We start from the raw sequence: 23,936 nt of genomic DNA, 5'->3' as shown, positions 1-23,936 counted from the left end.
GAGCTGCGGAGGGAGAGGCCGGCGGCGCGACCGAGGTCGTGGTGGAGACGCTCGTCGCAGGACCCGAGACAGGGAGATATCCTCCATCCCCTGAGCATCAACAACCCCCTCCTGTTTCCCCCCGCGCTGAGATAGTGCGACAAGGGGGCCCCTTTCCCACCCCCATACCAGGCAGTCCCAGCGAGGCCCGCGGAGTCGGGGCGCCAGCGCCATTTCGCGGCTCATCACCAGACGGGTAGGCCCGACGCGGTCTTGGCCCCAGGCCCGCCTACCCCCCTCATCCTGGAGGGTGGTTCTTTTTCTTTTGCTTTGGGTATATGTGTTGTCGGCGCCGTCTGTGAAGTAAAATTGTATAAGTGTTGCCGTGTGCTCGGTAGTCGGATAGCTCTGCATTGTCTTCTTCTTTTATATTTGCTTTTTGTGTAATATTGTGTTTCTTCTTCTATTACATTTGCTTTTGGTGTAATTGTATATGTGTGCTTTCCGTTCATCGCGAAATAAATGTGCTTATTGTTGAACTGTTTTCCCGCTTCGCTTCGTCTTTTCCTTTATTGAATCTCCATCTTACTTCACGTAAAGGGTTGGTCGTGGGCTAAAACGCCCGATAATTAATCGAACCGTCGGGGCCGACGATAACACCGCTCGGTTATCCCGATAGTACGGAACGGGTCGCTTAAAGTGGCCCGTGTCCGAAGTCGACCTGCGGCGAGGTGCGATCGCCCGGTCTACCCTCCGTGTGGGTACTTAGGTAGGTCGAATTTGGCGAGCAACCCTATCCCACGCGGGGGGCCGATTGGCACGATCGTGGTGAGGCCGAAAGGTCCACCCGTGACTAGTTCCCGGCGTTAGTCCGAGAGGGTCACGACTGGATTGTCCGTCCGGTGGGCGACGTGCCGCGATACGAGTTACGTGGCAGTTCGCACGCCGGCGGGCGCGAATCCGCAACAATACCATTGATTTACCAAGTTTCCCTGCACCAAAAGCTGAGATATAACCCCACACATTCGCAGAGCCTCCCCCATGTTTAACACTAGGCTGCAAATATTGCTTGTTGTAACGTTCTCCCCGTTTTCGGCATTTGAACTGGCATCTCTAAGATGAAAAAAGTTAACACCATGATGAATCAGACCAGAGTACCCGATTCCATCGTTCAGACACCTAATCTTGATGTTGCCTTCAAAATTTCAGTCTTTTCACCTTATTCTGTGGTCTCAGCAGTGGTTTATTTGCTACAAATCTGCCATGGAGACCTGCTGCAATCAGCCTTCTGTGCATAGTGCTTGGCGAGATGTTAATGTTCAGGCCTGCTCTCATTTAATTTGTCAGCTGCTGACATATTTTCCTTCGGTCGCATAAGCTGAGAAACCTCAAGTGCTTATCTTGCCTTCGGAGGTTCTTCTGGGTCTTCCTGGCCTTTTCTTGTCTTGTACTGAACCAGTTTCTTTTAGGTGTTGCAAAGTGTAGCTCACACCATTGCAGGGGATCTTCAGCTTTTCTGCTATTTTTCTTGCAGAGTTTGGATCTTCTCACACTGTGCTATAAAATTGAAAGTTTCTTCCTTGGTTTCATTCTGAACCCATTCATAGACTTTAATATATTTAGAACCATAAATGATACAACCATACCCTTTGGCTTATTTGATACAGAAACTCATAAAGTTCTGTGCACACCATCAATATGTGAGCTCTTCTGTATGTGTGTGAGCTCTTCAATGTGAGCTCAGTTTATCACGTGCAGGACATCAAGGCAGTACACGAGTTCTCGTCATGTTCGGCTTGGCATGTTTGCGTCCACCTGTATGCATGCAGCTGTGATACGAGAACAAAGATCCTGCAGGTTTGCTACTTTGGTGTTGCAGACATCTTTGACAAACCCCCACAGAAAAAGATCAAGGGGGTTATGTCTAGTGATCATGGGGACCAGGCAGTTGGTCCGTCTCAGCCAATCCAGTGACCTGAAAATTTTTCATTCAGGATGGCTCAAACGACTTAGGCCCAATGAGGCGGAGTGCTGTCCTGTTGAAAAATTATATCGAGTTTCAGGTCTTCAATCTGTAGGAAGGTCAGGTTCGATCTGTGACCTGCTACAGGTACCATGTAAACCTGTACTAACCTGTTCCATGGTCGGGTTGTCGGCGACTAAACCGTCTCCCCCACCAGGTTTTCTGGTGAGGAGGGTGTTTGGATATGGACACCCAGCAGGATTAAAAACAAAACCTGTCAAAGGGCGGAGGAGCTCCTTGTGAGCCAACGGCCATCCATATCTAGTGCCCAACTGTGTCTGCGGACGTCCTCCTGCAGTTGGGTCACTTCTTATTAGGAGGTTGGTGGCAGGATTTGCACTCCGGCCACCGTAAAACCCTTCATTCCGCAAAACGCAAAAACGCAAAAAAATCTGAAAACCCACTCCGTGGGAGTACCTCCTGTGCAGCTTCCCTTCGCAGGGCAGCTCACCGGATGACGGGATTGGGGCAAAGCCTTCGGGACCCCCAATCTTTGATAGGAGGGAAACCACGGGGTAACATCCCTGGGTCAGATTGCGGGAGAGTGTGTCGGAGTGGTGCTGAGGTGTCGTCCACCAGACGGCGGTCTCCTTGGGTTAACCTGAGGTGGTCCCTTCGGGTGGGTGCCTGGAATGTCCTATCCCTAAGAGAGGATGATCACCTGTCTCTGTTATCATCTGAGCTCAAGCGTTTGGACATCGGGATTGCAGCTCTCTCTGAGGTTCGGAGACCGGATTGCGGCGAGATAATGGTGGGTGGTTACACCTACTATTGGTCTGGTCGCTCTGATGGTTACCATACCCAAGGAGTTGCTGCAGCTGTGTCCAATAAGCTGACCCCAATGATAATTGAGGTAACACCGGTCAACGAGCGTATTATGAGATTAAGGATTCGTCACTCCTTAGGTGTCATTTCCCTGGTCTCTGTTTATGCTCCGACTGAGGCGAGTGATCTCACCGTGAAGGACACATTCTACGCCACACTCGAGTCTGTGGTTGATCAGTGCCCCAGACGAGATACACTTCTAGTCTTGGGGGATTTCAATGCATCGACTGGAACTGATAGGGACGGTTATGAGGTGTGTGTTGGTCCCCATGGGTCAGGAACTATGAACCAGAATGGCACTAAGTTCCTTGACTTTGCAAGAAGTCATGGACTGAGGGTGGCTGGTTCATGGTTTCAGCGCCCACAAGCTCATCGCTGGACTTGGTATTCCAACGCTGGTGGTGTGGCAAAGGAGATTGACCATGTCCTCATTGACGGTCGTTGGAGGATGATCCAGAACTGCAGGGTCTACCGGAGTGCTCAGTTCCTCAATACTGACCACAGGCTTGTTGTAGCAACTCTAAAGCTGCACCTTAAATCCTGGAGAATGGTACCATCCCAGCCAAGGCTGGATGTTGCCAAGCTCAGGGATGAGAGAGTAGCTGAGGAGTTTGCGAACAGGCTGAGTGGACACTTGGGGGGTCTGGGTACTTTGGGGGGTCCTGAAGAGTTGTGGAGCGCCTTCAAGACCACCGTCCTTGATGTTGCCGGTGGATGCCTTGGAGCTCACCGCAGGGCAAAGAAGAATTTTGTCTCTCAAGGGACACTGGATACCATTGACCAGAGTCGCAGGGCCAGGCTGAATGGCAGAGCTGAGCTGTTCAGGGAGCTGAGGCGTAAAACTGTACGTGCACTGAGGGTGGACAAGGAGGCCTATGTGCGAGGAATCTGTGAGGGGGTAGAGCATCACCTGTGGACAGGTGATTCTCGTCCCGCTTACAGGGGAATTCGCGCATTACGTTCATCCAAGCCCATCCCTCGGAGCACTACAGTTCGAGCAGAGAGTGGTAGGCTCTTGACAGAGGAGTCTGAAGTGAAGGCCCGCTGGGCCGGTTACTTTGAGCGGTTGTACCAGGCTGATCCCCCAACTGTCGAGTTGGACGTCAAGGGTGTTACAATCCCTGTTGCTGACCCTCGAATCAACTGTGGTCCACCTACGCTTGTGGAAACACGGGCTGCGGTGAACCAGTTGAAACGGGGCAAAGCTCCAGGGATCTGTGGCATCCATGCCGAACTTCTCAAGGCTGGTGGAAATGCTGCACTCGTGTGGTTGCATGCAGTTTTGTGCTCTGCCTGGAACACAGGCATCATCCCAACTGACTGGAAGAGGGGCCTTGTTGTCCCTCTCTGGAAAGGGAAGGGTGATCGCCAAGACTGCAGCAACTACCGAGGGGTGACGCTGCTCTCAGTGCCGGGCAAGGTCTTTGCTCGGATAATTCTCGATAGGGTTCGCCACCATCTGCTTGAGCACCAGCGTCCAGAGCAGTCAGGCTTTACACCAAAGAGGTCAACGATTGACCGTATCCTTGCACTTCGTGTCCTCACCGAACGCAGACGAGAGTTTCGGCAGGGGCTGCTTGCAGCCTATGTTGATCTCTGTAAAGCGTTCGATTCAGTGAATCAGGATGTCCTCTGGAGGATTCTTGGTCTTCGTGGGGTGCCACCAAAACTGATCGATCTGATATCTGAACTCTACTCTGGTACTGAGAGTGCTGTGAAGTGTGGTGGTACCATCTCTGACTTATTTCCAGTTGTTACTGGAGTTCGTCAGGGATGTGTACTTGCCCCCACACTTTTCAGCACTTGTATGGACTGGATTCTAGGGAGGATGTCGGAGAGATCAAGTTGCGGTGCGTCATTTGGGAATGTCAAGATCTCGGACCTTGACTTTGCAGATGATGCAGTCATCTTTGCGGAGACTTTAGACATCCTCTTGGGGGCCCTCGAGGTGCTGAATGAGGAGTCGGAGCCGTTGGGATTACGGGTTTCTTGGGTCAAAACTAAGATCCAGGCTTTCGGTGATATCTTGGATGCTACTGTCCTGTCTGTGTCTGTTTGTGGTGAGGATGTTGAGGTTGTGGAGAGATTCACTTACCTTGGCAGTGATATTCATGTCTCTGCTGGCTGTGAGTCAGAGGTCAATAGACGTCTGGGTCGGGCCTAGGGAGTCATGGATTCACTGGATCATGGGGTGTGGCGCTGCCGGTACCTGTGCGGGAGGACGAAAGTCCGAGTCTTCAGGTCCTTGGTACTTCCAGTCTTGCTCTATGGGTGCAAGACTTGGACTCTGACCAAGGATCTGAGACGGAGACTTAATTCCTTTGGTACCAGGTCTCTTCGGAGAATCCTTGGCTATCGCTGGTCGGATTTTGTGTCCAACGAGCGGTTGCTGAGAGAGACTCGGATGAGATTTGTTACCTGCATAGTCCGTGAGCATCAGTTGCGGCTGTATGGACATGTGGCTCGTTTTCCTGACTCTGATCCTGCTCACCAGATTCTCTCAGCGAGGGAGTCTCATGAGTGGAGGAGGCCAGTGGGTCGACCACGTGCCTCATGGTTGCAACAGGTTGACCATCATCTCAAGGAGATGGGGATGGGCCTGGCATCTGCCTGGGGGATGGCCAGACGGAGGCCCCTGGAGTACCGGCGGAAAGTGGACGCAGCGACGCGCTGTTCTGGCACATGCTCCCATACCTGACCTGACCCAATCTGTAGGAAGGCCAATCCTTCCAACATGTTCATGTGAATTGTTGAGGTCACTGTATCCTCCACAAAGAAAAGCACTCACCAAGTGATAATGGAGAAGGCCACACCACGCATTGACCTTTGGACTGTCGCTTATGTGTTCAATGACCACATAGGGATTTTCAGAGCCCCAGATCCTCCCATTGTGCTGGTTGACCTTCCCCAATGCATGAAAGCAAGCTTCGTCTGTGAGCATGACCTTTTTCAGGTAATCTTCATCATCCTCTATGTGACAGCATTTCCAAGGCAAACGCCTTACGTTTGGGTCCGTCATTTAGTTTGAGTTCCTGAATAATCTGCACCTTATAGGCAGAAAGCTTCAGTTTTTTATGCGAATCCTGTGTACAGTGGTAGTTGGTAGTCCTCGTTCTCTCGATGTGCATCAAGTTGATTTTCTGGGACTTTATTGAAATGATTCACATACACGTTCAACGTCTGCTGTACTTGTGCTTGGTCGAACGGTACTTTCCTGTTTCTGACAAATTCCAGTCTCCTTAAACCTCTTGTACCACTATCTGATACAAGTCGATGATGGCGGATTCCTTCCATACCTTGTACGGAAATTATACGGAAAAAAAATACCTTGTGCAAGGCTAAACTTGCATGTTGGATATCATCTCGATGAACCATTCGATGCACTGTGCTTTCTCCTGTGGAGTCGCCATTTTCTTTTACATTAAACCACCAGACCTGAAAATAAAGAAGACTATAGGAGTTTCTGTGTCATATAATGTAAAGGGTATCATTGTATCAATTGTGGTACTCAATATATTAACAATCAAAGTTGTCCAGGTCTTTTTGGAACACACTGTACTCATACAAGCAGATACTGCAGCACCATGCTGTTCCTCATATAAATCATTTAATTGGAGATGATTCATTTTCCAACAACATAATGATCCAAAACATACTTCCAATGCAGTAAAACAGTATTTGGAGAACAAGGTTACAACTGATGTGCTCCAAGTGTTAGAATGGCCACCCCAGCGTCTGGGCATGGGTCCCATCGGTGTCATATGGGATTACCTGGAAACAAGAGGTACCCAACTAACCTTACAGAACTGTGGAATGTACTGGAGGATACTTGGCACAATATTCCTGTAAAAGTGCTTAAGTCAAATACAAGAAGAATGGGTAAAAGAGTGATGGCACTCAGAAAGGCAAATGGTGAACACACAAAGTATTGACTGATATGATTAAATGACATTGTTCTTGTTATTCACTGAAGCAGTTTCTTTCACGTGCATTTATAAAGCTTGTCAATTTACAATAATAATCACAAATGACGATTATCATTGATAATTTGATTTATTTACCTTAAAGTATGAATATCATTGGAATAAACCAAACTTTTGTACAGTAATGTGTATTCTGTATATACATAAATATAGTTACATATAGTTACAGAGTATGTTGAGGAAACAGGCGAGAATGAGGTTGGTAAAGTTGAAGAGGGTTTAAAGGATGAAGAGGCAATGACCTGACAGTTGTCCAACAGTCAACTGATGGAGCTGTAGAGGTATGAGAGCAGCTGGAAAGGTTGATGCAGTTGGCAAGGATGGGCTTCAAGGCAAAAAAGTTGAGGAGTGTTGTGGTGAGACATGGGGTGGTGGATCACATTCACAGGTTTGAGCTGGGAGAGGAGGTGGTTCCATCATTGGCAGAGGCCCCTGTGAAGAGCTTGGGAAGATGGTATATGGTGGAGTTGAATGATGTGGTAAGGGTGAGAAGATAAGGAACAAGCTGCTTTGGGGGTTTGAGGAGGATTCATAGATGTGGTTTGCCAGGAAAGTTGAAGATGTGGTCCTTGAATTTTGGGTTAATGCAATGAGTGTTTTGGCCATTGATGATTTATGATATTGTGATTGGGCATGGATAGAGGATGGAGGTTTTGGTGAGTGGGTTTGTGAGATGTTAGGGAGTGCCACGCTGTTTGACGAATGTTGTTTTTTTTTGGTCAGGGTGGAAAACTGCGGTTTCCCTTAACATTCATAAGGGCCCTGTCACACCTTGACGTTTTAGCCAGCGTATGGCAACGTATCAAAATGTATGTAAAATGCTGGCGTACGCTGAACTATTGATGTTTTTTCAGTTTTGGGCGTATTCATAACGAGTTGGACGTATGCATAACGTATAAGTAACGTACACAGACCATTTCGATAACTTATAGATAACTTATACCAACGAATGCTTAGCGTGTTGTCGATGTTCACAACTTATGCCCAACGATAGTCTAACTTATCCATAGCGCGGCAGCGTATCGCCGACGATCACGTGGCGTAGCCTATTAAAAGGCTGCCGCTCAACGATTTAAATCATAACCGCACTAGAAATTGCAGTGTCAACATCACCGTCATGTCGAAGAAAAAAAAAACCAAAAAAAAAAAAAACCATGGAGTCTGGAACACTGACGGGTTCCTCCTGTGAACCCTATTTTTATATAACAATTCCCCTAAATGCTGCCAATATGCCATTATAAGGTAGCTGTAAGTTAGAAACACGTTCAGTAAGCTCTGTGGTCATCTGGAAGACGTCAAATACGTCTATATATATATATATATATATATATATATATATATATATATATATATATATATATATATATATATATATATATATATATATATATATATATACGTCAATATGCATTGGAGATACGTTACACATAAGTTCAAAGCATGTTACTCATAGGTTAGAAATAAGTTTCAGGTACGCTAAACATTACCTCGACGTGTTTCGACTTATGAGTAACTTACAAGTAACGTGTGTCGACGTGTGTCAACGATCGCGTAACATGCCTACAACTTATGGCCAGCATATGCAGAAAGTGTGAGTCATACGCTGGTATATGTCGAAAAATTTTGAGGATGCTTAAAATTTGTCGACGAGCTCGGCGTACTACGACGTATGCCAGCGTGCTTCAGCGTGCTCTTAACGTATACAAAACTTACCCATAACGTATTCGACGTGTGCCAGCGTATTCGCCAAATTTTTCATACGTCGGCATACGCTGGCTAAATCGTCAAGGTGTGACAGGGCCTTAACCAAATAATATATGGGGGTAAGGGTGTGGGAGTTTATAATAGTACAGGGCTTCAGTGATCCCATGGTGAAGAATGTTCTCCAAGAGAAGAAGGCAAGTCGGAAGTGGAATGCAAGAGCAGAAAGGTGAATGAAATGGAGAAGCTAGCCCCTTGTCAAAAAATATGGGAAAAATTAGGAGGAAAAATAGGAAAAAAAACCATATACAAAATTTTTTTTTTTCCATCTGAAAAAAAATTAAATGGTGAGTTGTGGAACAAAAAAAAAATAGGAAAGAAAATAGGAGAAAATGTATCGTTTAAAAAGCGAGTTTTCAAACAAATAAAAAAATAGGAAAAAAATTAGAGAATATATTTTTTTAATCGTTTGTTTTGTAAGGAAGAAAAATAAACAGAAAAAAATAGGTTCTATTCTGGTGTATGGCAGCCAGGTAACTATCATTTCTTGTAAGTGCAGCTGTGCCCCTCTAGCAGTGCACCGGCACTAATTTTGTCAACCTTGGAAGGATAACAGGCTGAGTCAACCCCACCTGGGGTTTATTCAGCCACTTGCAGGGCTTGAACTCAGGACTGTATGAGGATCCAAAGCCAGCCATGATAACCAGTAAGCCAACACCCGGCTATACTAAGCCCAAAGCCAACACCAGGCTATGAAGAAGGTGAAAAATAGATCTTAAATAGCCAGTTTCAAACAAAAAGATAGGAAATAAATAGGAGAAAAATACATTTTAAATAGGCAGTTTTTGAACAAAACAAAGAAGGGAAAATACCAAAACAAAGGATGGAAAAAATAATGAAAAAAGTAGCAACCACTTTGATGTGAAACAACAAAGTAAAGAAAAATAGTGAAAAATAGCAGTAAATCTGGTATAAAAAAACCACAAAGTCTGGAAATATAGTGAAAAAATATCAATAAAATTTTAAAGAAAAAAACAGTTGGAAGAAAATAGTGAAAAAATAAATAGCACTGCAACCACCTAAATCTCTAAAATAGTAAAACAAAAAGGGAAAAGGAAACCTATCTTTTTGTTATTTCAGGGAAATTTTTTTTTATAGCAATGAAATACCAAAAATGGATTAAAAATAGCCAAAAAAAGGGGGAATTTTTTTTGGGGGTTGCTGCAAATCGACGAGGGGCAGTTGCAACAGGAGGAGGTGATGGGAATGGTGTAGCATGGGAAGCATGTTTTGAGATAGATGAAGCATGATCTATGGAAAAAAAGTATGTGTGAAAGAATGGAGGAAGGGAGATTTGTGAAGGCAGTCGGACAGGCACAGCAAGGTGTTTTTTTTGGTTTTGATTTTTATTCTGTTGAAGGCTACAGTCATGGACTGAATTGTCCTCATCGAGGCCAAGCCTTAAATCAAGGAACTGCATAAATAGAAAAGTAAGGAAAGAGAGAATATTCTAAGAGTTTTTGAGGAAGTACAACATCTGTTTTTTGAAAAGGGGAAGGTCATAAGTGTTTGGGAAGACACGAGAAGGTAAAGAGTTCCAGAGTTTGGCAGTGGAGGGGAAGAAACAAACATCATAACAGACAGCCCACCCTTGAATTGCCAATGACCACGCAATAATCATGTGATGTAGAGGCTTGTCGAGTATTCCTTGGTCTCGCTAATGGTGGAGGTACACAAGCAGCAAATTATTACGAGAAAAAACTGAAGTAATATCTGTAGAAAAGAGAGAGAGCCTACTTTGCAGCGTAATTTGAGCAGGTGGAGTTTTGAGGTCACATTGATGGAGTTGCAAGTCGAATAACTTTGTATTCAATTCTGTCCAGTAAGTATGTGGAGCTGGAACCTCCCCAGATGTGAGAGCACTACTCCCTACAAGGACGAATCGATCCTTTATATAGTTGGAGCAACTGTTCAGAGGAGATGAATCTTCGACATGTGAGCAGGATTCCGAATGTCTTTGAGGAAGATTTAGCTATTTGCGTAATGTGTGGATTCCAGGATAAATTTGATGTTCGAGTGATACCTAGTAGGTTTATTGTATCACATGGTGTAATTGTCAAGCTTTCAAAGGAGAATGGAAAGTTGAGAGGAGTTTTAGAGAGGGAGAGAGAGAGAGAGAGAGAGAGAGAGAGAGAGAGAGAGAGAGAGAGAGAGAGAGAGAGAGAGAGAGAGAGAGATAGATAGATAGATAGATAGATAGATAGATAGATAGATAGATAGAAATAGAAATTGAGTTTTAGAAGCGTTAAACTTAACTTGATTACATTTTCCCCACTGGGAGATCTTGTCCAAATTCAAATTTAAAGAGGTGGCTGTGATGAAACGAGATGTAGATCAAGTGATGGAAGATGGGCAGATGGGAAAGACATGGAGGAAGTTTGGACTTGGTGGGAGGGTGTACAGGTAAGGATGTTGAAGTGGTAAGCGATTTGTATGATGGAGATTATACTGTTAGATTTCCTGTTGCAGGCAACATATGACGTGCCTCCATCACCTGCAAATCTGAGGGTGTTGGGTTTGTTGCTGGAGGAGGGCTGCTCTTGGTGTGGAGGTCAGGGAATGATGCAGCAAGCACTGAGTGCATGCTCAATGGCATTGGCAGGAGAAAGACATAGATGGTGGCACGATCAAGTGTCAGACATTTGAGGTGGGGTGTAGAGGTGATATTGACAATTCCTTTGATGCATTTCTTGCTCGACTCAGAGTGTATGGAACGCAAAGAAGGAGGATCTGTGAGAAAGTGGCCCAAGATGCATTGAAAAACTCACTTTGGATTTGGAGGAAGTTTATGGAGGCAGGTAGAACGGTGTAGGTTTAGGTTGATTGGGTGGTGATTCTTTCAGCCCCAAAAGGAGTCATGACTGAGTGTGGATGATATATGGAGAGATGTGTGTGTAGTTGTTGATTTTGTGTAGTGTATGTTGTGAGGTTAGTTGGTTGTGAGGTTGAGTGGTTGTTTGGTTTATATTTTTGGTGCTATGGATTCTGGGAGTGGAAGATGGTGTTAGCCTGCACTCGCGAAGCGAAAAGCGCGATTAAGTGATCGGTCCCAAACATGAGTACGTGCATACGTGCGTGTCTGCATTTTGTTATTCCCTTTTCTCTGGAACCGCTTTTCTGATTGACACATTTTTGCCATAGGAGCGACGATGCATGCAGAATGTTTTAATGATAATTATGACATCCTAGGTCATGTGGTGTGGCAGACATGTTTGAAAAAAGGCGAAACGTTGGACCTCTGTATCTCCGAGACCAATCCATGAAAAAAATGTAAAATTTGCACATGTCAAATACTCTTCATGGGGAATAAGTGCGTTTTTAAGCCCCCGTTTCAGACTAAGTCCAACGGGGACTTATGGATTTGGTCTCGATCTTTGCATCAGTGCGTGCATGTGTGCATCCGCAACCATATCTCGGACATTTATTGACCAATTTTATTCGTACTTGGCAAAAAGACAACAGGTTATTGTATACATAAGCACATAATTTTGTTTCACCATGCGGTCAAAGATGGCCGACTGGTGGTCACTTTAGTTGTAAAAAAACCCCCGATGCTGAACACGTCCTCAACCATTTCTCATACATGCATTCACTGATGTTGCTGAAACATGGCACACAGAAAAGGAATGATAGCATACACATGTGCATCATTTTTTTTCAACATCAGCTCAAAGATGGCAGACTGGTGGCCATTTTGTTACTTAAACATATCCCTAGCCATTTCTCAGATATGCACGGTCCTATTTGTTCAAACTTGGCACAACCACAGTACATGGCATATACGTGCACCTCACTTAATTTTGCGATCTGACCAAAGATGGCTAACTGGTAGACCAGTGGGCATTTGTGTTGCAAAGAAAAGCCGGTGTTGAACATGTCCTCAAACATTTCTCAGACATGCATTTACCAATCTTCTTCAAACTTGGCACGCAGATAATGAATAATGACTTATATATTCACATCATCGTTTTTCGAGGTACAATCCAAGATGGCCGACTGGTGGCCATTTTGTTACTTAAAAGTGTCCCCAACCGTTTCTTGCACATGCACAGCCGAAACTTGGAGGACACGTTGGGTGTTTGACAAGAAAGAATTGATTCAATTTTGGTGAAGCTCCGAATCTGGATCCGGATGTGATAATTTTTAAAGTGATTCTTTAACCATTGAGAGGTAGGGCCAAAAAGGATGTATGTCATGATATTTCAAAAATGTTCTCGTGGATCAGGCATTGGATGGCGGAGGTATGCGCTCTACCGAGTGCCCTTCTAGTTTTATGATGTCATAGTTTGGTGCCTTCGTTATGATGTGATAATTGCATACATATAACGCTACATATGATCAGTATGAGAATTTTTGAGGGTCATCTCGGGATAAATTAGTCAACAGAAAAATTATGACGTCATCGGTCAGGTGATTCAGCAGACAAAAAAATATCCTTCAAAAATCTTCCTCTCTGAAACGGATGAACAGATCGAGGAGAAACTTTGCAGGTATGGCCTACTATCTATGAGTAATAATATGTTCCCACCTAAGATGTCATACATCACATGGTTTGGCAGCCATATTGGATTTACCCAAAAACCTTTAAAAATCACCTTCTCCAAAATGCTTTGACAGATCGAGGGGAAACTTCACAAACATGGACCCCAAGCATTGGGGATACCATAGAGTGTTCATGAGTAATTGATAGGTCACATGGTTTGGCAGCTATATTATTGGATTGAGGGAAAATATATATTTTTTAATTCTCTCTCTTTAATGGCTGCATCAATCGACGTAAAACTTCAAAATTGTTATCTAGTGGTAATGGGGAACATAAGTTTTTAATTTCCACCTCATCAGATGTATGATCTGACAGCCAGAATTATTTAATTTTTTGAATCGGCATTCTTTTTGATTTTTTTTTTTTTTTTGAAAAAGGCTCAGTTGGCTGTGTCTGGATGAGTTTGAGGGTAGAGGAGTAGCAGTTGAAACCCGAGTTCATATATATTCTCGTGGAATCTCTCGTCACTCCAGGTTCCTCCTGATGACTTCATCTTTGCTTTTTGCTTGTTCAGGTTCCTTCTGATTCCTCCCTTTTCACTCTATCATTTGCTCTATGTCATCTTCAATCTGCTTGTAAATCAGCCTACATCACTGCATTACATTAAAAAATGCAAAAACTGATGCCCTAAAAGACAGACCTATCGGCTTACTTCCAATCATCAGCAAGGTCATAGAATCCATCTTCGCACTTGATGTGAAATCCTTCCATTTTCTCCAATAACCTCATCTCAGATAACCAATTTGGTTTCTGACCACTTAACACCACCTTGGACATGCTGCTTCTACTCACCCAACAATGTATGGAGGCCTTCAATATCAGGCAAGAGATCAGAGTCATCCATCTGGATATACTGTATCTCATGCTTTTGATATAGTCTGTCATCCTGCCTTACTCTCCAAACTGTCTGCCTATGATATCCAAGGCCAACTCTACAATGACTTACTCACTTCCTCTAATGTCATTGCCAACATGTGGCTTTCAACGGAATCCTTTCAACTCCTCTCCCTGTCAAGGCTGGAGTCCCCCAAGGCAGTGTTCTGGGCCCAGTACTATTCCTGATCTTCATAAATGATATATCTGACTCTCTGTAAAATCCCCTTTATCTATTTGCCGATGACTACATCCTCTGCCATGACATTCCTCATCCTTCATACAGGCAGGTTGCAGCCTCCTCACTCTCTTCAAACCTTCACAAAATCACAAGCTCGTCAAACACTTGGAATATGTCTTTCAATCCGAAGAAATCTCATGGTCTCAATTTCTCTCTCTTAAAAGACCATTTGGCAACCCCTCCTCCCTCTCTCTCGCCCCCCACCCCCATCCACATCCTCAACAATCTTCTTTAGGAAATTCAGCCATTAAAACTCCTGGGTCTCACAATCAGGCATGATCTTTCTTGGGCAAACCACATTTCAAAGTTGGCCTCCAAAGTCAGCCACAGTCTGGGCACCCTTCATCATACAAAGTTCTTCCTTGGCACAGCTGAACTTCTATCTCCTTCAGAGGCTTTCATCTGCAGCTTTATGGAGTACTACTCCTCCCCATGGGCTGGCTCCCCTGCCTCACATCTTGCTGAGCTTGATGCTGTGGAAACCAAGGACTTCAATATGACTGGAATCTCTCGCGACTTAGCTGAGTCTAGGGGCCTATCACTTTGCCATTGCAGACAGGTTGGTTGTCTTTGTCTTCTACCACCTCCTTTCTGGTCTTGTACACTCTGCTCTTTCTGTGCTTTGATACCCGCCCCTCCTCACGTCTTTGAAGGGCACACACACGGTCCACTATCAATCCTCATTTGGTGAAACTATCTAATTCCAGGATCACTACTCTTCTCCACTCATTCGTTCATCTTTTTCCCCACCTGTGGAACCAACTTCCACATTCTCTTCAATTTCATTCTTCACTCCACATCTTCAAGGCAGCTCTTCACCACCATCTCAGATTATCCATAGTCAAAAACCATGATATTTTCTACCCTCGTTAACCACCCTCCTCTCCCCAATTCCTCCTCCATCTAAATTTCCAGTTTTCCCTCCTTGGAGTTTCCTTCTGCATAAATCTTGCCCACCCCATGCACCCTTTGCTTCTCCTCATTCCTCCCCACACCCTTTGTTTGTCTAAGTTTCTCTCTCTTTGCCTTGTTGTCGTTTCTTATGCAGCCTGTGGTTGCTGGTTACATAATTGTTCCTGGAAGTGCGGCTGTGCCGCTGATGCAGTGCCCCTGTTACCAGTAAGCTGGTGCTCATTTTGCCAATCTTGGAAGGATGACAGGCTGAGTCAACCCACCTGGTGTTATTTCAATGGCCTAAGATCTTAAGTCAGTCACATTAACCGTTCAGCCAACAACAGGCTTTATCTTGGCCTTCAACTCTGCTATTTGTGTTCTCTCTCTCTCTCTCTCTCTCTCTCTCTCTCTCTCTCTCTCTCTCTCTCTCTCTCTCTCTCTCTCTCTCTCTCTCTCTCTCTCTCTCTCTCTCTCTCTCTCTCTCTCTCTCTCTCTCTCTCTCTCTCTCTCTCTCTCTCTCTCTCTCTCTCTCTCTCTCTCTGTCTCTGTCTCTGTCTCTGTCTCTGTCTCTGTCTCTGTCTCTGTCTCTGTCTCTGTCTCTGTCTCTGTCTCTGTCTCTGTCTCTGTCTCTGTCTCTGTCTCTGTCTCTCTCGCTTTGCTGTGCCTTTTGCATCCTGTTACGTCCTGATCCATTCAGTGTTCTCGCTCTTCCACAAGCCTCAACTCTGTCTACAAAAAAAGTAATTCTTACTCATGCTTCCCCCGTCTTCCCTCACACAATGCACATCCCACTTTGTGTCTAGCCTGCCATGTCAATCTGAGCTCCCTGCGAATCAATGTTCAATTTCCTATTACCACTGGGCTCCAGAGATTTCCCCACAGAGAAACCAGCCATGCCCACCATGCCCATTGTCTGTGCAGCGAGGCCTCCACAAACTCCACACAAGATCGACCCTTCGTGGAGATCCTACAACCAAATTTGCCACCCTCACTTGTGCCGGGTGCACCACATGAACTGTACATGCTTCACAGCACGCCGTGCTTTGAACGCCGGCCATCATGGGACTGTCAAAGGACCAAAACTCTTTAACGTCTTCAACAAAAATAGTGCAGGCAACACCGGGTACCACTGCTATCTATTAAGTAGCATAAGAGAGCCATGTGTGTCGCCATTTTTAATCAGACATAGCTGAACGGATCTTCGTAGAACTTTCAGAGGTTCATCGGTGAGTGCTGGGGAATGGTTTAAGCAATAAATAAATTGAAAATTTAGAAGAAAAAAAATTCAGATTTTTGGGGGATTTTGTTTTTTTTAATCGCACAATTGTTCCTTCGCCTTTGTAGCTAACTATTGTATGTGAAAGGTAATATTAAATGATCCCCAACCCCATTCCCTCGATCGGGTGCATTAACCTCCCTAGCGATGGTAACATTGCTTTGGACCTGGGAGCTGGCTGGAGGTTCGCAGTTCAGGTGGTGATTGTGGTCTCCTAAAGACTCGCCATAAAAATGTTATTATGGCAATCTGTAAAAGGATTGCAGTGTTGTATTGTGGTGTCATTCCTTCCCACCTTGGTTTTTTTTTAATGGATTCCATCCCTCCATGTGTTTTTTTTCTTATGTTCTATTTCCAACTTTTCTAACTCTGTTTTCCCATCTTTGGATGCCAGTTACATCATCATCCAGACATTCTACTACCCAGTTGCCATTTACTTTTGGAGTCACATATTTATTTTGTATCCCAACATGGAGAATTTTTTCCCTTTCTCTGCTCCTTTCCTTTGATTTTATCCCCCATACTCCTCTATCCTCCAAATATTCCTTCCCTTCTCTCCCAAGCTCTGCTCACCACCTTGCCTTGTCCTACTCTCCTACATTTTCTTCTTTTCCTCAGTTTACTCCCAACCTATACATACACAAAAAAGAAATACCACCATTCCTATCTTCTTCCCTTCTGCTCATTTTCTCAATGCTGTGATTTCCAATTTCCTCCCTCCCTGCCCATATCCCGTATGAATGTAATAAATATATGCTTTATAAAGGGGTCACATGATCACATATATCTACAGAAGGAGGAGGTACAGCAAAATTTTGCTTCAACAATAGTATGCATACGGAAAATGGAAAGGTGAATTTGGAATGCTCTTTGCAAAAATCAGTATGACCTCAATGAAAGCACCAGCAGACCGTTCTAAGCCCTTTTTCTTCGTAAATTACGCATTTTGTCGTACCTTACAATCCACGAAGCCTTCAAATCCATGACAGAGAATTTATGACAGGCAGTGAGTCTTTTGGGAGACAGTGAATTTTATGGGGGAGTTTCTGACTCTGCGCATGCACGAATAGCTTTCAACAGGTGGTGGCTGTATTGTGGTTGTACTATTTTTTTTTTTAATCTGGAAAAAACCAAAAAACATTTGTTATGGTGAGGATACAATACCCAAGAGACAATGTCGCTTCCTTCTTTTGGAATCATTGTAATTGCTCCAGCCATTATTGTGCTCGGCTGGATGACATTTATCAACATTTCGGTGGATGAAGAATTCGGAGATTTTGCGCTCTCTTGATTTGGTACTTTAGCGATGTATTCTGGTGTTTTTTTTTTTCACAATTGTTAATTATGAAAATGGTTGTGAATAAAGGGTATGGCTTTTAACGGCTTTTGACTTCACCCTATAGTAGTTTTTCAGCATATCATGTTGGACACATTTTATGGGGCGGCTATTTTTTTTCTTTTGCCATCCCTACATCTGGAATACGAACGTACTCCATTTATTCACGCCTAAAAGTCATAAACCAACCTCATGAACAAAGTAACTGACAAAATAACAAGAATTATTTTGCGAGGAGGGATGACAGGACATATGGACCACTCTGAAGCTCGAAACCCTCAACACAGATCACTTGACTTCAGACTTTTTCAAAAACAGTGTTTTTTTTTTTTTTTAAAGAGCAGTGACATGCACAGTTGGCAAATGTATGCTTTGAATTGAAATTAAATACCGTAGTTGAACATTAAATGAGAGCTTCTTGGTGGCAGAGTCGGTTAAATCTTGCGGGAGGATTGGGTTAACGTTATCATACGGCTTCACTGGTCTTGGTTGAATTCCCATGTCTGCTTTGCAAAAACTTTCCACTCCCTATGATGGAGTGGCAAATCATCCCATATGTGTTCTTTGTCACCGAAAAGTTTATTTTTCATCAAAAACTCAACACGATCGACAGCATGCGTCCCCACCACGCCGAATGCCAATGAGCAATGGATCTCGGGTTTTTGTTATTTCTATGATGGGCATTGTAAAAGTTTTCAAACGAGGTATTCACAATATGAGTAGTTGAGGGCATGTCAATATTGTTTTACTTTTCAATATATAAAGAAGTACGCATCAATTAAAGAAGTTCAATAAGCATGCGATTACACTGAACAACAAATTTCAAAATTTTTTTTTTACTGGAGATGTGTAAAGTGATTAAGACTAATTTGGGTACGCTGATTTCAAAAATCATAACCGTTTTGCTGTATCACGTCAGGATTTTCAGGAACAGAAATATTCCCATTGCCTAGAAGTCAGGATTTCAATGAAATTTACATATGTCTTTAACATGTCTATTTCGTACAATTGTTGTTAACTTGTGTTATATTTCTTTCTTTCAGATAAAGATGAGTAGGCGTTCCTGTACCAATCATCCTGACAACTTCTGTTATGTCTGTGGTCGGTATACCAAAAAGATCAACAGCGAAGTATATCTACAGCAGTGAAAATGAAGGCCGCCTACTTTCACTACTTCGGGTGTAAGGTGGGGGACCAAGAACAGAGCTGGGCACCACACATCTGCTGCACAAGCTGTCACACAACCTTGACTCAGTGGTTGGTGGGCAAGCGCGCGAGCATGCCATTTGCGGTGCCCATGATATGGCGTGAGCCGCAGAATCATCATGATGATTGTTATTTCTGCTGCACAAGCATCGCCGGCTTCAACAAGAAGAATAAAGGTCACATCAAGTACGCTGACTGCGTCTCTGCTCGTAAACCCGTGCCTCATGATGACGAGAACCCCGTTCCAACACCTCCAGCTGATCAGAACATAGCTGTAAGCAGTGGTGAAGAGGATGGTGATGATGAACCTTTTGAACCCGACACTCAAGAATCACACCTTCTGAACCAGGGAGACTTAAATGATCTTGTAAGAGATCTCTCGCTGTCAAAGGTGAAGGCAGAGCTGCTTGGATCAAGGCTGCAGCAGTGGAATCTACTTGAACCTAACACCAAGATATCCTTGTTCAGAGCACGTCACAGAGACATGGCTGAGTTCTTTGAGATGGAAGACACGATGACATTCTGCAGTGACATCAACGGTCTGTTGAAAGAACTTGGGTGTGATCACGATCCTGCAGACTGGCGCCTCTTCATCGACTCGGGGAAGAACAGCTTGAAGGCTGTTTTGCTCCACAATGGCAACGAGAAACCATCAGTCCCACTGGCTCACGCGTTCGGCATGACAGAGACCTATGAGACTATGCGGCAGCTGCTTGATTCCATCAAGTACAATGACTTCAACTGGCACATCTGCGGAGACTTGAAAGTGGTGGCGCTGTTGTTAGGGCTGCAGTCAGGCTACACGAAATACATGTGCTTCCTTTGTCTCTGGGATAGCAGAGACGACAAGAATCACTGGACGAAGAAAGATTGGGAAGAGCGAAAAGAGCATGTACCTGGTCGACACAACGTGAAGCATGTCGCCCTTGTCGACCCAGCCAAGGTTTTCCTTCCACCACTCCACATAAAGCTCGGCTTGATGAAAAGTTTTGTACGGGCAATGGATCTGAATGGGCGTGGGTTTTTATACCTCAAGGAAAAGTTTGGCAACACCTTGTCGGAGGCCAAGATCAAGGCTGGTGTCTTTGTTGGACCGCAAATCCGACAGATTATGAAGGACGAAACTTTTCCGACAACTCTAAACCCCAAAGAGCTGGCAGCGTGGAGGAGCTTCAAAGCTGTGACGGACAACTTCTTGGGGAACGAGCGCGCGGACAACTATGAAGAAATAGTGCAGCAGCTGCTGGAGTCCTTCAGGAAACTTGGCTCCAGGATGTCCCTGAAAATCCATTTCCTACACCAGCACCTGAATTTCTTCCCTGACAACTTGGGAGCAGTCTCGGACGAGCACGGCGAGCGATTCCACCAAGAGATTTCACTCATGGAGACGCGTTACCAAGGGCGGCACAACCCGAACATGATGGGCGATTTCTGCTGGTTCCTGCATCGTGAAACTGACACAGAGCAGCACAAACGCAAAGCCAAATGCCTAAAGCATTTTTAATTACATTCTAGTGGAGTTTTTCTGTAATTTCTATAATTTTGAAGCATTCATGATGAAATAAATGAATAAATGAATTTTTGTAAATTTCATTGAAATCCTGACTTCTAGGCAATGGGAATATTTCTGTTCCTGGACATCCTGACGTGATACAGCAAAACGGTTATGATTTTTGAAATCAGCGTACCCAAATTAGTCTAAATCACTTTACACATCTCCAGTAAAAAATTTTTGTTGTTCAGTGTTATTCTTCCAGTAATCCCCATCCTGGTTAAACTCGAAAAAACATTGCTACCCGTGCCTTCACTCTTTTATTCCTCTATTTCCCCATTAGCTTATACCCTTGCTTGCTGTGTACAACTGAAGGCCCAATGCACCACTGTTAGTACATTTCCATTTTCGCCTATATCACCTCTCTCTTCCTCGAGCCCATAATTTGTATCATTCCCTCCCCCTTCTTCTCCTTCAAAACTTCACTCCCTTCTCTCCCCATTAATTGCACTCTCTCCATGCCATTCCCATATCGGCAGTCCAGCATGGGCTTCCGTTACCTTTTGAGATCTTGACGTCTTTCCTCTTCAGAATGGAGGCACGTGAATCATCACAGGTGTGTTCAGGCGGTGGAATCGTCGAGAAAGGCAGGGAGGGATAAACGAGGCGTCCTTGTCATGCCACCATCGTGTGTGTGTGTCTGTGTGTGTGTGTGTGTGTGTGTGTGTGTGTGTGTGTGTGTGTGTGTGTGTGTGTGTGTGTGTGTGTGTGTGTGTGTGTGTGTGTGTGTGTGTGTGTGTGTGTGTGTGTGTGTCATTGGTTGATATCTCCATATGTGGGTTTCAAAAAGTCCTCCCAGGGCTCGAATATCCCCTTCCATTTGGGTAAGGGATCCAGATTCATTGCCCAACCTGTGAAGTATTTTTTTCTCCAAGTTTTGATCTGATGGCTCCTTTCAAGATCATCACTCAGCAGCAGCCAGCTTACAACTGTAGTTGGTTTGTTGTAATACAGGCAACTCTTGGTTTGCGAATGAGCTGCATTCCTGGACCCTGTTGTCAAAGCAAAATGGTCCTGAAACCGGAACACACTTGAATTTGATTGAAACCAACACGATGCATATAACACCATATTAATAGGTCAAGCATTGTAGATCGTCATGAAGGAGAATTAAAACCATAAAAGAGTGTCGTAAAGTTCATATTTTAATTAAACATAAAGTAAGCACAGTGCAATAATACATACATATGGACATAAAACAATACAAGGCACTTAAATAAATCAAAACATACATTAATCAGCCAGTTATGGAGACAGAATTGACGTTCTTTGTATCGGACGTTCTCAAACCGAGGGTTGTCTGTCTTGATATCGGCGTTGTTTAGGCCAAAATCTTTGGTACTGATGCTGCAATTAGTGATGCTTTCTTTACTGTTTTGTACCTAAGTACTATATTTGGTCACAATGCTTTGTTTTCAATGGTCTTGCTGGATGGGATCATCAAGGCGTATGTGAACGTTACTTCCTTGTTTTTTGAGGAATCGTTTTTGGTTCACGTTTCCATGAGTTTTCTGAAACTGGAATATTGAATTTTTTGCAGATGTGCTAGTGGATTATTCTACATACTTTGTTTTGCCTTTATGTGTGCAGCTGTTCTGACATGAGATTTTTTACATCGCAAGACTCGGTGACTTGTGCTTTCTTGTTCTACCTTGCAAAACCTTCACCTGTCCAATTGACTCAGTCCCACCATTTTCTTAAAGCCATTCATATTGTGTCCTTGGTCTTGGGAATTTATTACCCCATGCATGCGAAACAAGGAGTGTGGTTAAGCAATCGGCTCACTTTTATTCATCCATCTGTCTGTCTGTCCACAAACGTCAGTTTATGGTCGAGGAACAACTTAATGTAAATTAAATGTTATATTTTGAATACGAATCAGAACATGAACCTGAAGTTTAGCAGTAATTTAGCTCAAAGTTTATCCCGATCACACATGTGCAGAGGGGAGTGAGTTATTTTTTTTACTCGTCTGTCTGTCTGGCAGTCAAACAAAATTGAAAATCATTACAAACAGGAAATACTGTTTTTAAGGATGTCATAAAGGACGAAAACAACAGGCATGAATAACTCTCTCTCTCTATCGAGTATAGCCTGTGGCTGCTGGTTGCATCATTGGTTGGGACACGGCTATGCTGCTGATGCTGCTGCTGCAGTGTCCCCCTTACCAGTACACGTACTCATTTTGCCAACTTCAGAAGGATGACAGGCTGAGTTAACCTCTGGTGTATTAATTCAGCAGCCCAACAGGGCTTGAACTCAGGACGCTTAGGATCCCAAGCCACCACCGTAACCATTAAGCCAACACCAGGCTTATGAATAACTAATGTAATGTGTTAAATAAGGTGGTGTAAAAGACTCTGCATCAATGGTGGTACAGTTCTGGCATTTATTTTTCTACAACCTTTAAACTCCATATTATATTTAAATTGGTTTACATTCATTATCTTCCTACCACTCACAAAAACCTCCTGCACATGTTACCTGCACATGTTAAATAACGTGATGTATAACATTGCTTCAGCGGTGCTAAACTTTGGATTTTTTTCTTTAAAACGACGTTTAAAATCATTATTTTATTTCAATTAAATTATATACTTCAACACTCCAAAGTGTTCTATGAACTTTCTGGGTATGATTCGTTCTCCATTCCAGCTGAGCTGATCTCTGTCTCGGTGAGCATTCGTTGTCCATGCTCAATCTGTCCAACTCGTTTTTTAGATCGCCTGTTCGAAGAACAGAGAGCTATAGTGATACCCCCGGCGTGAACGTGAGCGTGAAAATGTTAAAGTTTTTGGTGCAACTTATTTTTTCCTTTCTAATGTTTTTATCTACCATACTATTTTTTATACGCCCGATATATATATATATATATATATATATATATATATATATATATATATATATATATATATATATGTATATGTATATATATATATCTGGGCGTATTATGTGATACCGGTCATCCGTCTGTCTGTCCGTCTGTCCGTCCGTCTGTCCGTCCGTCCGTACTCTAACTCCCAAAGTTTTCAAATTTCACGTTTCATATTTGGTATATAGGTACAGACTGTGGAGACGGGTGTGTCGCAACATACGTTCGTCATCTAAAGTGGTTGCCATGGCAACCAGGATGCTGTTTTCCATGTAGTAGCACAATTCTGTATATACCTTCTTGTTCGGGCGTATATTGTGCTCACTTGCACTCTTGTTACTGATTACAATATACAAATACACATATTGCTTTAAAATTATACTTCACTGCAATGCTTTATAAAAAATATTAATTATTAGACGTCTTTTAAAAATGATAAGTGTATAAACAGGCGAGCATTGGGTAGCTTTGACTCCAACTCTCTGGTTATATTTACCTCCGCCACTGAAGGTGAATGAGGTTGTGTTTTCACCCCTTTCTGTTTGTCTGTTTGTCTGTGTACAGGATATCTC

The 23,936-nt window shown here is 43.8% G+C and overlaps 1 protein-coding gene across 6 annotated transcripts in view; it reads left to right on the top strand.

Annotated features, from left to right (window-relative positions):
* Positions 1–23,936, top strand: part of LOC147026245 (uncharacterized) — a 165,889-nt gene that overhangs the window by 18,346 nt on the left and 123,607 nt on the right. Inside the window, exon 2 of one of the 6 annotated variants that reach the window (XM_085881462.1) lies at positions 18,778–23,342. The exons of the other annotated variants lie outside the window; for them this stretch is intronic. Within the exon in view, the coding sequence (XP_085737588.1) occupies positions 18,885–20,444 (1,560 nt within the window). The 5' untranslated portion in view covers positions 18,778–18,884 and the 3' untranslated portion in view covers positions 20,445–23,342. Of the gene's footprint in view, positions 1–18,777; positions 23,343–23,936 lie in introns of those variants that run through there. 6 annotated transcript variants of the gene reach the window in all.

The sequence above is a fragment of the Eptatretus burgeri genome, chromosome 5 (assembly GCF_056783735.1).
Source record: "Eptatretus burgeri isolate ZD-2024b chromosome 5, Ebu_testis_v1, whole genome shotgun sequence".
Classification (NCBI taxonomy): Eukaryota; Metazoa; Chordata; class Myxini; order Myxiniformes; family Myxinidae; genus Eptatretus; species Eptatretus burgeri.
The sequence above is the reverse complement of the archived record's forward strand: the minus strand, read 5'-3'. Positions and strand labels throughout refer to the sequence as shown.